Genomic DNA, 15,143 nt, shown 5'->3' on the forward strand with positions numbered 1-15,143 from the left:
AAAGAATATTAAAATACAAGAGTCTATTAAACATTAAAAGCTTCCCTAAAAAGGGATGCCTTCAGATGTCTTCCAAATTATATAAAGTATAAATTAAGATGGTTGAAATAATGGAATTTTGACCAAACTGCAGGAGGCAGTGGAAGACAGGAGTGCCTGGCGTGCTCTGGTCCATGGCGTCACGAAGAGTCGGACACGACTGAACGACTAAACAACAACAATAATGAAATACTGAATGGTATTGTTTTTGTAAAATATGCAGGGATCAAAGGTAAAGGACCCCTGGCAGTTAAGTCCAGTCGCGAACATCTCTGAGATTGCGGTGCTCATTTCGCTTTACTGGCCGAGGGAGCCGATGTTTGTCCACAGACAGTTCTTCCGGGTCATGTGGTTTTGCTTCTGGCAAAACCAGAGCTGTACACAGAAACGCCGTTTACCTTCCCGCCAGAGCGGTACCTATTTATCTACTTGCACTTTGAAGTGCTTTCAAACTGCTAGGTTGGCAGGAGCAGGGACCGAGCAACAGGAGCTCACCCCGTCGCGGGGATTCGAACCGCCGACCTTCCAATTAGAAAGCCCAAGGCTCCTCATCACAAAGTATTGGAAGACACAAGATCTACCCACCCAGGAAGAATGGCAGATGAAGGTGATGGAGTACATGGAACTGGCTGAGATGACTGGCAGAATCCGGGACCAAGGAGAAGAGTTGGTGGAAGAAGATTGGAAAAAATTCAAAGTTTATCTTCAAAAATATTGTAAAATTAAGGATTGCTAGAAAGATGTTGGGAAAAGAAAATTATGTGGTTTTAGCAGAAATGACATAAAGGATTAAGTTAAAATGAGTTGGTGAAAGAGAGAATGTAAAATTATAGTATATTAAGACAAATTATTAAGATAAAAATAAGGTTGGAAGGATTTGCTGAAACAACAAATTGAATTAGAATACAAAAATGGGAGGCGTGAGGAGGTCAAGGAAGTAAGTGAACGTAAGCAAGTGATGTAAAGGTTTGACTTGTTCTTTATCTTTTTTTTGGTTTTTGATGATGTTTTTTCTTTCTATATATGTATTGTTTTTTCTTTTTTCTTTTTTGATTGTCATTATTTTTTCTTTTTTTTCTGTAATCTTTAAAACCTTAATAAAAAATTATTTTTAAAAAAACAAAAAACAGAAAGCCCAAGGCTCAGTGGTTTAGACCACAGCGCCAACCGCAGGGATTAATGATATGTAAAATGAACCATGGAAAGAGAAGGGAAGTCATCGATATCTTAGGATGTAGAAATGAATATTTTAAACTGTAAAACAGAAAATTTAATTATATATATGACTCCCTCCTTCCTATCAGAAAAAAAATAATTATACAAACTCCAAAAGTACTGACTGTGCTGGGAAATGACTGGCAGAATCCGAGATCTGGGAGAAGAGTTGGTGGAAGAAGACTGGAAGAAATTTAAAGACTATCTGCAGAAACATTATAAAATTAATGAATGTTAAAATGATGTTGGATTGGAAATAAGTGGTATTAGCAACAAAGTTAAAAAGAGTATGCAATAAGTGAATTGATAATGGATGAAAACAGAGTTGTAACATGTTAAGATATAGAGTTAAGATAAATAAAAGAGGGTAAGGTTTTGCTGATCTGATTATGTAAATGGGAATACAAAAAGGGAAGGTGCGAGGAGGTCAGGAAAATAAGGATATGAGCTTTAATATGAGCAAAAGAATAATGGATTTTTTTCTTTTTCTTTTTATCTATTTTTTGTGTTTTTTGTATTTTTCTGTTTTGTGTTTTTTCTTCTTTGTTGTATCTTGCTAAAAACTTTAATAAATATCTATTTAAAAAAACAATAACAAAAAAGTACTGCCTGTGCTGGTTTGTCTTTCCTCCTCTCCACCAACCCCATCGTCTCTTACCTTTTACCTGTGGGGCAGGTAACTCACATTACTGATTGTTGCAAACCGATCTGAGAACCGTAATTTTGGCTTTTAGCTGCTTGCACGCATGGTTATAAGCATGGCCCGTAAAACAAATGCACACGTCTTCAAAATAGCTCCCTGCATTAAAAAAAAACCTAGCACATCAGACAGAAGGGCTCAAGCTTAGCCTTCTCAAAGATATTCTGCTTTGCTGGGTTCAGGGAGGCCTTTTGAAAGGGGAAGGTTAAATATCAAATACTCTACCTGCTGCCCAAAACAACACAGGACAGAAGACTGGCTTTAATGAAGATGGCTTACCCCTCAAAAGAATCCTGGGAACTGTAGTTTCCCACAGCTGCCAGTCCCAGCACCCTGAACAAACTACAGTGGTACCTCGGGTTACATATGCTTCAGGTTACAGACGCTTCAGGTTACAGACTCCGCTAACCCAAAAATAGTGCTTCAGGTTAAGAACTTTGCTTCAGGATGAGAACAGAAATCATGCTCTTCCGGCGCAGTGGCAGCAGGAGGCCCCATTAGCTAAAGTGGTGCTTCAGGTTAAGAAGAGTTTCAGGTTAAGTATGGACCTCCGGAATGAATTACTGTATTTTTTGCTCTATAACTCACTTTTTCCCTCCTAAAAAGGGGAAATGTGTGTGCATCTTACGGAGCGAATGCAGGCTGCGCAGCTATCCCAGAAGCCAGAACAGCAAGAGGGATTGCTGTTTTCGCTGCGCAGCGATCCCTCTTGCTGTTCTGGCTTCTGAGATTCAGAATATTTTTTTTCTTGTTTTCCTCCACCAAAAACTAGGTGCGTCTTATGGAGCGAAAAATACGGTAAGTGCCGAGGTACCACTGTAAAAATACGGTAAAAATACGGTAAAAATACTGTAAATACTGTAAAAATACTGTAAAAATACGGTAAGTGCCGAGGTACCCGAGGTACCACTGTAGTTTGCAGAATTTTTTTTGGGGGGGGGAGCCCATCTGCTTTAAATGTGGGTGGCATGGATGTGGCCAAGTTCACAGGAAGCTGCTCTACTCAACTAGCTCAGCCACTCTCCGGGGTTTCGGAACAGGGGACCTAAACAGCCTTGCCTGGAGACGGACTTCCTACACTTTTCCCACTTGGTTATCATGCTTTCTCTCTCCAAAACAAAGAGAGAGCAGTATTCCAGTCCTCATTGTTCTTGTTCAGACAGGATCATAGATGGCTGCCTCATACAGTGGCCACGATTCACACCCGGTGCCCCCAAAACAGCAGCATATCTTTGAACCTCTCTTGTCATCCTGCTACAAAACTCAAGGCTTCCATGTCCTTTGCTGACTCTGTTGCAGCACCAGACTCTTCTTCAAGCAGGTGGACAGGACAGTTAGCTTGTTGCCACCGGTTAATCAAAGGCCTTTAGCAGGAACCTTTAGCAAAGCAATTGTGAAAAAGCCTTGAGAGAAGTTCTTCTAGTGCAGGCATGGAGAAGCCTGTGGCCCTTCAGATGTTGCTGGACTCCAGTTCCCATCATCCCTGACCATTGGCCGTGCTATGCTCAGGCTGGTGGGAAATGAGAGTCCAAAGGCAGCTGAAAGGCCACCGATTCCACATCCCTAAACGAGATCTTCTGTCTGGCACCAGAAGGTAGATAGGTTTTGTTATGGATGGTCTGTGTTTTGTCATCTGTATGGTACTGACAACATTTCCAAGGGCGTTGTTTCTACTCTCCCTACCCTAACCATTGTAGTCAGCACCTGAGGCTTTTACCACCTCATAACCCTCCAAATTCTGCTACATATAAAGAGTGAGGGGGGTGCATTCCAGACTCTCTCTCTTTAGACTTTCCACAGCAAAAACTCACAATATGGTAGCATTTTCTCTCCGGTGTATCAGTTTGATAAGAAGTTTTCTTTTAAAACAACAACAACAAATGAACACAAATTCTATCAGACAGCTCAGTGCTCTTATCCCACCTCCTTTTTATGTGGTAAATGTTATTAATATGTCTGGTGCTATATACTTTCTGTATTTCTTCACTTACGTTGAAATCTTTCACAATTGTTTTATGTATAACTGTTTTTGCTCTTTCAATTTGTGAATTAAAATACCTTCTTTAAATAAAATAAAAAATAGTTTAAAACATTAAAAAAAAAACAAAAAAAAACAGGGGACCTAAACAGCCTTGCCTGGAGACAGACTTCCTACACTTTTCCCACTTGGTTATCATGCTTTCTCTCTCCAAAACAAAGAGAGAGCAGTATTCCAGTCCTCATTGTTCTTGTTCAGACAGGATCATAGACGGCTGCCTCATACAGTGGCCACGATTCACACCACAGCTAAAGGACTATGATTCCACTTTAAACAGCCAGGGCTCCCTCCCACACCCAAAAATACAGTGGTACCTCGGGTTAAGTACTGAATTCGTTCCGGAGGTCCGTACTTAACCTGAAACGGTTCTTAACCTGAAGCACCACTTTAGCTAATGGGGCCTCCTGCTGGTGCCGTGCTGCCGGAGCCCAATTTCTGTTCTTATCCTGAAGCAAAGTTCTTAACCTGAAGCACTATTTCTGGGTTAGCGGAGTCTGTAACCTGAGGTACCACTGTATATGGGAAATGTAGTTTTAGCAACCCCTTCCTATCCCCCTCATGGAGCTACAATCCCCAGAGCTCCCTGTGAAGAGGAACCGGGGCCTCCTAACAACTCTCAGTGCCCTTAATAAACTACAGCTCCCAGAAATTTTTATTTTTTTGGGGGGGGGGGAGAAGCTACAACCTGCTACCGCAGCACTGTAAATGTGTGGGTGCGAATGTGGCCAGAGTCAAGGCCACTGTATATATATATTTTTAATAATATTTTATTAGGTTTTCTCAAGAAAAAAGACCACAAAAATAACAAAAGAGGATAGACATCAAAAAACAAAGGAAAATTACAAAAATCAAAAATCAAGAATTCCACACAAAAGGCAAAAAGATTAAAAAAATAAAAATAAAAATCTCTCCTTTCAAATTCTCAGCATTCTTTTACTTATTTTCCTGACTTCCTCTCACCTCCCTCTTTGTATTCCATTTAAAAATTAATTCAGCAAATTCATAGCCTCTTGTCTTACCCTTAATTATATATCCCCATATGATGTTACCTCATATTTTCATTTATAATCAAACCATTCTTACAAATTCCTATTTCACCTTATTACTCAAACCATTTCATTTTTTCTTGCGTTAATTTCATTAATTTTATCTTGTCCTCAAATCTTTAAAATTCTTCAATTTAAACCATATTTAACCTTTCTGCTAAAACCAATTACTTCCTTTCCAGCATCCTTAAGATTTCATTAGAATTACACTAATTCCATAAATATAAATTTGTTACAAAAAGCATTTCTCATTCTAGGCTTCTCCAATGTCTCTTTTCCTGGTTCCGAATAATGTCAGTCCTTAAGTCTTTAACCCTTGTCAGTCCGGTGTTCTAATGTCTGAGGCCGGAGTCAAGGCCACTGTAATTCGCTCTACATGGGGCTGCCCTTGAAGCTGACCCAGAAACTCCGGCGGGTGCAGAATGCTGCAGCGAGGCTCCTCACGGGGTCCCTGCCATGGGAGCATATTCACCCCGTGCTTTTCAAACTGCACTGGCTCCCGGTGGAGTACAGGGTCAGATTTAAGGTGCTGCTTTTGACCTTGAAAGCCCTTCACGGCCTGGGACCCTCGTACCTACGGGACCGCCTCTCCCGGTCTGCCCCACGGAGAGCCTCAAGGTCCATAAATAGCAACACCCTAGTGGTCCCGGGCCCTAAGGAAGTTAGAATAGCTTCAACCAGAGGCAGGGCCTTTTCAGCACTGGCTCCAGCCTGGTGGAACGCTCTGCCTCATGAGACCAGGGCCCTGCGGGATCTGATCTCTTTCCGCAGGGCCTGTAAGACAGAGTTGTTCCGGTGACTGAATTTATGGGACTGGCAGAGATGACCGGCAGAATTCGTGACCAGAGGAGAGAGACAGTGGAAGAGGACTGGAAAAAATTTAAAATCTATCTTAAAAATTGTTGTAAAATTTCGGAATGTTAAGATGTCAAGGGATTTGATAAAAAGAATTACAGCTGAAAAAATTTAAGCTTAAGAAAATTTTAAAGAGAATTAAATATAAAAATGGATGAAGGATTGCTAAAAAATTTTAAAACAAGGATGCAGTGAAGGGGAGGTATGAGGAAGTCGTGTTATGTTTGTTTGTTTTTTGTTTATGTTGTAAAATTAATAAAAATTATTAAAAAAAAAAAAAAAAAGACAGAGTTGTTCCACCTGGCCTTTGGCTCAGAATCAGTTTGATTCCCTCCCCCTTTCTTTTTCCTTTCTCCTCCTATGAAGAGATTGCTCCCTAATTGTTTTAATGTTGCATCTTAATCTTTTAAATTGTATTTTAATCAGCTTGTTTTTATTATTGGTTGTTAGCCGCCCTGAGCCTGGCCTTGGCTGGGGAGGGCGGGGTATAAATAAAAAATTATTATTGTTATTGTTGTTGTTGTTGTTGTTGTTGTTATTAGGCCTTAGTCTAGCTATCTCTGTTGTTCCCGCACTGAGGGCAGCAGCATCCCTACAGGGGTTAAAAAACAAGCATGGTTCCCCAATCCTACCTGGAGACGGCGGGGTTTGCACCCGGGACCTTCTGCATGCAAAGCAGATGTTCTGCTACTGAGCAACAGCTCCCCCTGTAGGAAAGGAAGGGAAACTTTTCCTGAAAACACACGATGGTCCCAGCATCTTTCGTAACACTGTGGGGCAGCTATAAAAACACTTCATTTGGATTGCCCCTGTAGGAGCACTGATAAGGCTAGAGACCTGCCCAACCCCCAAGCCCAGCTCCTGTGTGATCCTAAGGTAAAGGTAAAGGGACCCCTGACCATTAGGTCCAGTCACGGACGACTCTGGGGTTGCGGCGCTCATCTTGCTTTACTGGTCAAGGGAGCCGGCGTACAGCTTCCGGGTCATGTGGCCAGCAAGACTAAGCCACTTCTGGCGAACCAGAGCAGCGCACGGAAACGCTGTTTACCTTCCCGCCGGAGCGGTACCTATCTATCTACTTGCACTTGACGTGATTTTGAACTGCTAGGTTGGCCGGAGCAGGGACAGAGCAACGGGAGCTCACCCCTTCACGGGGATTCGAACCACCAACCTTCTGATCGGCAAGCCCTAGGCTCTCCTAGGACTCAATTATTTATGTACACAAAATACATTATAGGCAACTCCCCGTTCACAGGTGCTCAAGGTACACACGACTGCACACGTGCGCACTGCCACAAACCCGGAAGCGGCATGGAAAAGCGCTAAAAGAGTGTGAAAACTGCAAAAACAGTGCCTAGTAATCCCACAAGCCTTTGCAAGTGCAATCGCAGGAGTCCTTGCACTGAACTTCTGAGGACTGTGGAGAGTTGGGAGCTGCAAGCTTTTTCCAATGGTGTTCCCAATACCGTATTTACTCAAGTCTAATGTGCCACCGTATCTGACGCGCACCTTAATTTTCAGAACCTTGAAACCAAAAAAGTATTTCCTGGCGAATGCAAATGTGCCATTGAATCTAATGCGCACCTTAGTTTTCGCATCGTAATTTGGCGAAAAAGGTGAGCATTAGATTCGAGTAAATGCGGTATAAGAGATTTTTAGAGGTGCCGTGCCTTGGAAAGTAGCCCCCCATGAAGAAGAAGAAGAAGAAGAAGAAGAAGAAGAAGAAGAAGAAGAAGAATTTGGATTTGATATCCCGCTTTATCACTAAAATAAGGAGTCTCAAAGTGGCTAACAATCTCCTTTCCCTTCCTCCCCCACAAGAAACACTCTGTGAGGTGAGTGGGGCTGAGAGACTTCAGAGAAGTGTGACTGGCCCAGGGTCACCCAGCAGCTGCAGGTGGAGGAGCGGGGAAGCGAACCCGGTTCACCAGATTACGAGTCCACTGCTCTTAACCACTACACCACACTGGCTCTCTACACCACACTGTAAATGTGGAGTAGCCTGTATAGATTTCAGAATCAGACTTGTCTGTATGGTGGCAGAGTGTAAGGAACCACACTCCAAGTGGTACACTAGGGTAATTTTAATAGAGGGAGGGGGAAACTAGACTATTTGTCCCTGGCCACATCCCAATTGTACATCTGAAGCGCTAATGTACCCCTTCAAACACCCATAGCTCCCCACAAAGAATTCTGGGAACTGTAGTCTGTTAAGGGTGCTGAAAGTTGCTAGGAGACCCTATATCCCCCACCACAGCTAGAATTCCCAGAGTTTCCCTGTGAAGAGGGATTGACTTTTAAACCACTCTGGGAATTAGCAATAATTTTTGATTCGCAGTTATTTAATAACAGCAATTAGCACTGATAAGATATTTCAGGTCACCCAAGCCATATACCGTATTTTTCGCTCTATAAGATGCACCAGACCACAAGACGCACCTAGTTTTTGGAGGAGGAAAACAAGAAAAAAAATATTCTGAATCTCAGAAGCCAGAACAGCAAGAGGGATCGCTGCACAGTGAAAGCAGCAATCCCTCTTGCTGTTCTGGCTTCTGGGATAGCTGCGCAGACTGCATTCGCTCCATAAGACACACAGACATTTCCCCTTACTTTTTAGGAGGGGAAAAGTGAGTCTTTTAGAGCAAAAAATATGCTAATTTTCCTACCTCCCTGTACAAACCTACCCAGGTGTGAAAATCCTCAGTATCACCAACATCAGAGGCGTGGTTGGTGGTGACAGGGAAGTTTTTTCTGTATCTGCTCCCATATTGTGGAATTCCCTTACAGAAGGAGTTAGACTGGTTCCCTCCGCTAGGAAGGCAGGTTAGGGCCTTCTTGTTCAGACAGGCCTTTGGAAACTAAGGGGCAGACGATGCTGACCAGTGGGGCTGCTGTCTGGGCAAACTGTGTTTTAATTTCTGGCTCTAAATGTGTCACAACAGGGAAGTGGAAACCTGTCGCACTCAATATGATCCTGAGACTGCAACTCTCAGCAAGTTCACCCAGCACAGCTAACAGAAAGGGATGGTCGGAATCTGATAGAAGTTGCCATTCAGAAAACAAACCCCTTGTTTTTAACCTCCTGAGTCCCCAACGCTTCCTGCTCCTCCAAAAGCTACTCGAGTCAACTTCAAAAAGTTACCTTCTCCAACTTCCTGCACTTTCGTTTTCCAGCCGAGCCCTCTTGACTTTCTGCATCAACTGCTAAGCGAGCCTTGGATGAAGTAAGAAACTAGAGGGCGGAAAGAAAGAAACAGAGGGCATGTGATCATTTTGAAGTAAACTGGCAGAGATACACACATGTTTTAGGAGCGAGGCATAGAGAGACCTTTTGCCAAACCACAAAACCCCCCAGCTGTAATGTTGCGGTCTTTGAAACTGCATCTTTGCACTGCTTTTAGAGCTCGTGACTTTTCCCCGAGAATCCTGGGAACGGTAGGCTGTTAAAAGTTGTGGGAATTATAGCTCTGGGAAGTGGGAACTACATTTCCCAGGATTCTTTGGGGGAAGTCATGTGCTTTGGATGTAAAGCTAAAGGGACCCCTGAACATTAGGCCCAGTCGTGGCCGACTCTGGGGTTGCGGCGCTCATCTCGCTTTACTGGCCGAGGGAGCCGGCGTACAGCTTCCGGGTCATGTGGCCAGCAGGACTAAGCCGCTTCTGGCGAACCAGAGCAGCGCACGGAAACGCCATTTACCTTCCCACCAGAGCGATACCTATTTATCTACTTGCACTTTGACGTGCTTTTGAACTGCTAAGTTGGCAGGAGCAGGGACCAAGCAATGGGAGCTCACCCCGTCGCGGGGATTCGAACCGCCAACCTTCTGATTGGCAAGTCCTAGGCTCTGTGGTTTAACCCACAGTGCCACCCGCGTCCCTTACTTTGGATGCCCCACTTTCACTTTTATGGAGGGAATCTAAAGACCCCCTTAGGATCTTCAGCACAGAAGAAGAATAAAGGGTACCACCAGTTGTCTGGCCTCTTCTGTATCCCTTGTGCAATGAGTCGTGGAATGGCACGGCGCCAGAGACATCGCCAGGAACATCGGGTGAAAGCAGCGTTATACTGAGTCAGCCCATCAATCAATCAATTTAGATCTCTGTCTGCAGCTTCAGACAAAGCTCTTCCTAGACCAGGCTTCCTCAACCTCAGCCCTCCAGATGTTTTGAGACTACAATTCCCAGCACCCCTGTCCTGCTAGCTAGGGATCATGGGAGTTGTAGGCCAAAAACATCTGGAGGGCCGAGGTTGAGGAAGCCTGTCATAGACCTACCTGAAAATGGGGGGGGGGGGGGAGAGACATACTTGGTGGACCTTCTGCATTCAAAGTGAGGTACATTCATTTCCCCAAATTCTCCCCTTTTAATATTCAGCCTTTAATAAGGATATGGGGAAACTTGAAAAAGGGAGAAAAAATGAAGGTTGCAGCAATGTCAGGAATGGGGCTGACATTCAAAATAGAATTCTGTGGAAAGCCTCAAGTCCACAGCCGTGAATGAAAGTATTTAATATCCACATTCCACCCCCAAAGAGGAACCAGAGTTTAATCCCAGTTTCCAAGAGGAGTCTTAGAATTATTTGGACGAAATCAAAGCTTACAAGCCTTTACTCCCGGGACCCCTTCTAAATTGCTATGTTTATTAAAACATTATATTCTTATTACAAAATAAAGCACCTACAACATATAAAAGACATATTAACATATAGACTATGATTTTTTTTGAGCCCTTGCTCAATCAGTCATCGCCAATGATCCTAATACAATACAACAATATTATAGCAATACTTGTATTCTTAGTTATCTTAGTGGCAAAAACACAGCCCCATCTCCCTTGTTTCATTATTGCTGCTTACGGAGGGTCCATGTCTCAGGAAAAGAACTCTAAAGTCCCCCTTAACATATTTCACAGAAACAGGTAAGAACAGGGAACAGAGTTTTGCCATGAAAGGTGAAGCTTTTCAGCCCCTGCAGTTCCAGAGAACCACAAACAAGAGGCCAGAAAAATCTTGGGAGAAAGTGATGCTTAAATTTTTATTCCACCCTTCCTCCAAACCCCTGACTCCATCCTACATGGTTGTTCTCCCCAACTTTATCCTCAAAATAACCCTGTGAAGTTAGGCTGAGAGGCAGCAACTGGGCCAAGGTCAGAAGAATGTAACAAGGCATGTTGGAAGTTCCCCAGGTTCCCCAGGTGTGTTTTGCGACTGAGGAAGGTCGGATCGCAACCATGTGGAGATCTCTGGATGCCAGATCTCCAGACTGACATCTCCATCTGGTTGGCTCCTCCAGCTTTCTTAAGCAGATCAGCAGAAAAGCTTATTTATTGCATTTATCTCCCACCCTTTTTCTCCAAGGAGTCCATGGTTCACACCCATCTCAGTTAATCTGCACAACACCCCTGTGAGGTAGGTTAAGAGGCTGTGACTGACTCCAAGATCAGTCAGTGAGATTCCTAACTGAGTGGGAATTTGAACTCTGATCTCCCAGGTCCTAGTCCAACACTCTAACCTGCTACACCACACTAGCCTCCTGGAGTCCTCCTTCTAGGGGGCAGCTCGATAATTAAGCAGGTAAATAAATATGGGAAAAGCCAAATGTCACTTAGGGAAGGATCAGAAATATTTTACTTGATGCCTGAATTTGTTTTATTTGGTGTTTTAAAGAAAAAAATCTCAAAAGTGGTTTGCAACACATTAAAATACAAAACAGTACAGTGGAGGCTGCAGGTTTCGAATGTCATCCGTGCGAGATGCACGTCCGCAACGCGCAGCGTTCACAACCCGCGTTTGCGCACATGCGCGTTGCAATTTGGTGCTTCTGCGCATGCACAAAGTGTGATTTAGCGCTTCCGCACATGTGTGACCGATGAAACCCGGAAGTAACCTGTTCCGGTACTTCCGGGTTTCGGGGGTCCATAACCCCCAAAAAACGCAACCTGAAGCTGCTGTAATCCGAGGTATGACTGTATATAAATGAAATTAATAATAAAAATAATTCCTCCCTCCATTGGGGGGAAATGGAGTTTAGCCATTCTGCTGTGGCAACCGTAAGCTAGGTTTAAGGTGCTATTTGGCCATAAGCTCATATACCAGTTTCTAACACTGGTAACAACAGCCTGGCTGCTGAATCCGGCCAAGGCAGGGCCCATCTAGTCTACAGTGGTGCCCTGCAAGACGAACGCCTCGCAAGACGGAAAACCCGCTAGACAAAAGGGTTTTCCGTTTTGGAGGCGCTTCGCAAAACAAATTTCCCTATGGGCTTGCTTAGCAAGACGAAAATGTCTTGCGAGTTCCTGCGGCTTTTTTTTCCTCCCCCCCCCCTTTTTCTAAGCCGCTAAGCCGCTTATCTGCTTATCCGCTAAGCCGCTAATAGCGCTAATCCGCTAAGCTGTCAATGGGCTTGCTTCGCAAGACGAAAAAACCGCTAGACGAAGAGAATCGCGGAACGGATTGATTTCGTCTTGCGAGGCACCACTGTACTCTCCTACTCTCCCTGTGGCTGACCAGATGCCCTCACAGGAGCCCAGCAAGCAGGACCTAAGCACAACAACAGCTCTCCCAACTTGTGATTCCCAGCAGCCGATATACAGAGACAAACTGGCTCCGACGGAGGAGGTAGAATATCACCTGCAGATTCATTTTGGTGCAACTGCACCAGCTAGATGTGTAAGCTTTCTTATTATCATACCACCTTGTTCGATCTTAAACATCTGGCAGTATTCTGATCCAGCCAGAATAGCCCACAGAATCCAAGGAAGCACAGGCTGCCTACGTCAGGTTAAGTCATAGTAACACAAGGAAAACCTGCTGGATCAAGCCAATGTCCCAACCAGATAATAATAATAATAATTTATTATTTGTACCTCGCCCATCTGGCTGGGTTTCTCCAGCCACTCTGGGCGGCTTCCACAAAGACCAAAAATACACTAAGATGGCACACATTAAAAACTTCGCTGAACAGGGCTCCCATCAGATGCCTTCTGAATGTCAGGTACAGTGGTACCTCAGGTTAAGTACTTAATTCGTTCCGGAGGTCTGTTCTTAACCTGAAACTGTTCTTAACCTGAAGCACCACTTTAGCTAATGGGGCCTCCCGCTGCTGCCACGCAATTTCTGTTCTCATCCTGAAGCAAAGTTCTTAACCTGAAGCACTATTTCTGGGTTAGTGGAGTCTGTAACCTGAAGCATATGTAACCCGAGGTACCACTGTAGTTGTTTATCTCTTTGACATCTGATGGGAGGGCGTTCCACAGGGCGGGCGCCACCACCGAGAAGGCCCTCTGCCTGGTTCCCTGTAGCTTCACTTCTCGCAAGGAGGGAACCACCAGAAGGCCCTCAGAGCTGGACCTCAGTGTTCGGGCTGAGCAATGGGGATGGAGACGCTCCTTCAGGTATACTGGGCCGAAGCCATTTAGATGCCTTTAAGAACCCAGGCCACTGAAACTCACCACACAAAACTACCCCCCCCAAAACCCGTGGAAGCAAACAGTCCAAAACACTTTCTTTATTCTATAGGGATGGGGGTCCCCCAAGTTTGGAAGCTGGGATGGGAAGGGGCAGGCCTGAAGAAGAGCAGAGAGTATTGTTGGCTGCCCACTCTCCACCTTAGAGCAGATTTATGCCACAAGGTGCCAGAGGAAGGCACTGGACATAGTAAAAGATCCATCGCATCCTGGTCACTTTCTCTTCGAGCTCCTGCCGTCGGGACGGAGATACAGGACGATGAAGACAAGAACGAGCCGTCTCAAGAACAGCTTCTTCTCCAGAGCGATCTCGGCCCTGAAGGGGAAACCTGGACTTTGAAAGTCATCTCATCTTCCTTGCTGTATTATACTGTATTGTTTCAATTAGTGTTTTTATAGTTGTTCTGATTTTGTGTGGAGTGCCCTACCTGGGTGGATGGAGCAGCCAAGTAATTTCGTTGTCCCCGAGAGGGGGCAATGACAATAAGGATATTATAATTATTATTAAGAAGCCCCCCCCCCAAAAAAGGGGCTCTGGTGGGGAGCGCTGACAGCAGGGGAGGGCATGGGGGCCAGCAGCCCCCTTTCTTCCTACCCCTCCAAGGAGGCAAGACCCAAACCCCCTCCCCCATGGATGATCCACAGCAAGGGCGTCCCCTCCATCCAGGAGCAGGGGCAATCAGCTGGAGGGAACCTTCTTTGGGGCGTGGCCAGCAGCCCCCTTCCGAGGGGGCGTGGCCAAACCCCCCTGCCTGTTTTAACTCAGGCGCCCAGGAGGCGTGGCCTTGCGCGATGGAGGCGTGGCCTAAGAGGGGTGGGGTCTTCGGGACCTTCACGCCAGGGGGCGTGGCCACCGAGCTGAGGGCGTGGCCAAAGGAAAGCCTATTCGGAGCGAGGTCTGGACCCCCCCGCACCCCCTCCTCGGAAAGGGGCGGGGCCTCTTCCCTTCGGCCCCTCCCCTCCCTCCCCTCAGAGGCCCCGCCCGCCCGCCGGCTGCTCACTCACTCCGGGGCTCCTCGGCCTCCCCCAGGCCGGGCTTCCTCCGCTGCGGGGTGAGGGGGGGAGGGGAGGGTTGGGTTCCGCGGAGGCTTCACTCCCGCTCCATTTCCTTTCCTGGAGACGCCGGAGCTCCGGGGGAGGGGGGGGAGGGACACCGCCGGCCTCCGCGAGCCTCCCGCCGCGACCTTTCGCCCGGAACCGGAAGCTCGCTCTCTCGCCGACTCCCAACTCTCGCGATAGTTAAGCGGGGGGGGCCGAACGAGAAGGGGGCGGGGTCTCGAACTGACTTCTTTCCCCGCTGCTCTCGTCGTCGTCCAAGGCTCGCTTATTCTCGCGAGAGTAAGCGGAGGAAGGGCGGGGCCTCTTGCGAACGCGGAAGGAACCATAGAGCATGAAACGGGAGGTTGCCTCTGACGGTTGGGAGGGACCACCTTGGGAAATTCTGGAGGGGTGGGGAGGAATGTTCGTGAGGGGAATTTTTTTATTAAAGGATTTGGATGACGGCGAACTGGGCGGAACCATTCGATAGGAGCCCGGGGGAGATTTGGGGGGGGTGAAAACATAAATAAAATCTTATACTTCTTTTGTAAAAGAAAATCCAACAACCCATGCCTATGTTTTTAATTATATCTAATGTTTTTATTGAAATAATAATAATACATAACAAAATTTAATAAAAATAAAAAATCATTTAAATATGCACATATATTTTGGTATATACATGAAAGTGTTCATATACATTGTATAAATGGACATAAATTTAAAATAAAATAAAGAGCACAAATCA

At 45.5% G+C, this 15,143-nt stretch overlaps 1 protein-coding gene across 2 annotated transcripts in view; it reads right to left on the bottom strand.

Moving 5' to 3' along the window:
- DPP9 (dipeptidyl peptidase 9) overlaps window positions 1–14,532 on the bottom strand; it is a 59,451-nt gene extending 44,919 nt beyond the window's left edge. Inside the window, exons 1-3 of one of the 2 annotated variants that reach the window (XM_081846099.1) lie at window positions 14,363–14,532; window positions 9,036–9,125; window positions 6,526–6,600 (exon numbers count right to left, since the gene is read on the bottom strand). In XM_081846099.1, the coding sequence (XP_081702225.1) occupies window positions 6,526–6,600; window positions 9,036–9,091 (131 nt within the window). In that variant the 5' untranslated portion in view covers window positions 9,092–9,125; window positions 14,363–14,532. The remainder of the gene's footprint in view (window positions 1–6,525; window positions 6,601–9,035; window positions 9,126–14,362) is intronic. The other variant, XM_081846100.1, reaches the window with a different exon arrangement.
- Between the last annotated feature and the right edge of the window lie 611 nt (window positions 14,533–15,143).

This window comes from Podarcis erhardii (assembly GCF_964252035.2).
Source record: "Podarcis erhardii genome assembly, chromosome: 18".
Taxonomy (NCBI): domain Eukaryota; kingdom Metazoa; phylum Chordata; class Lepidosauria; order Squamata; family Lacertidae; genus Podarcis; species Podarcis erhardii.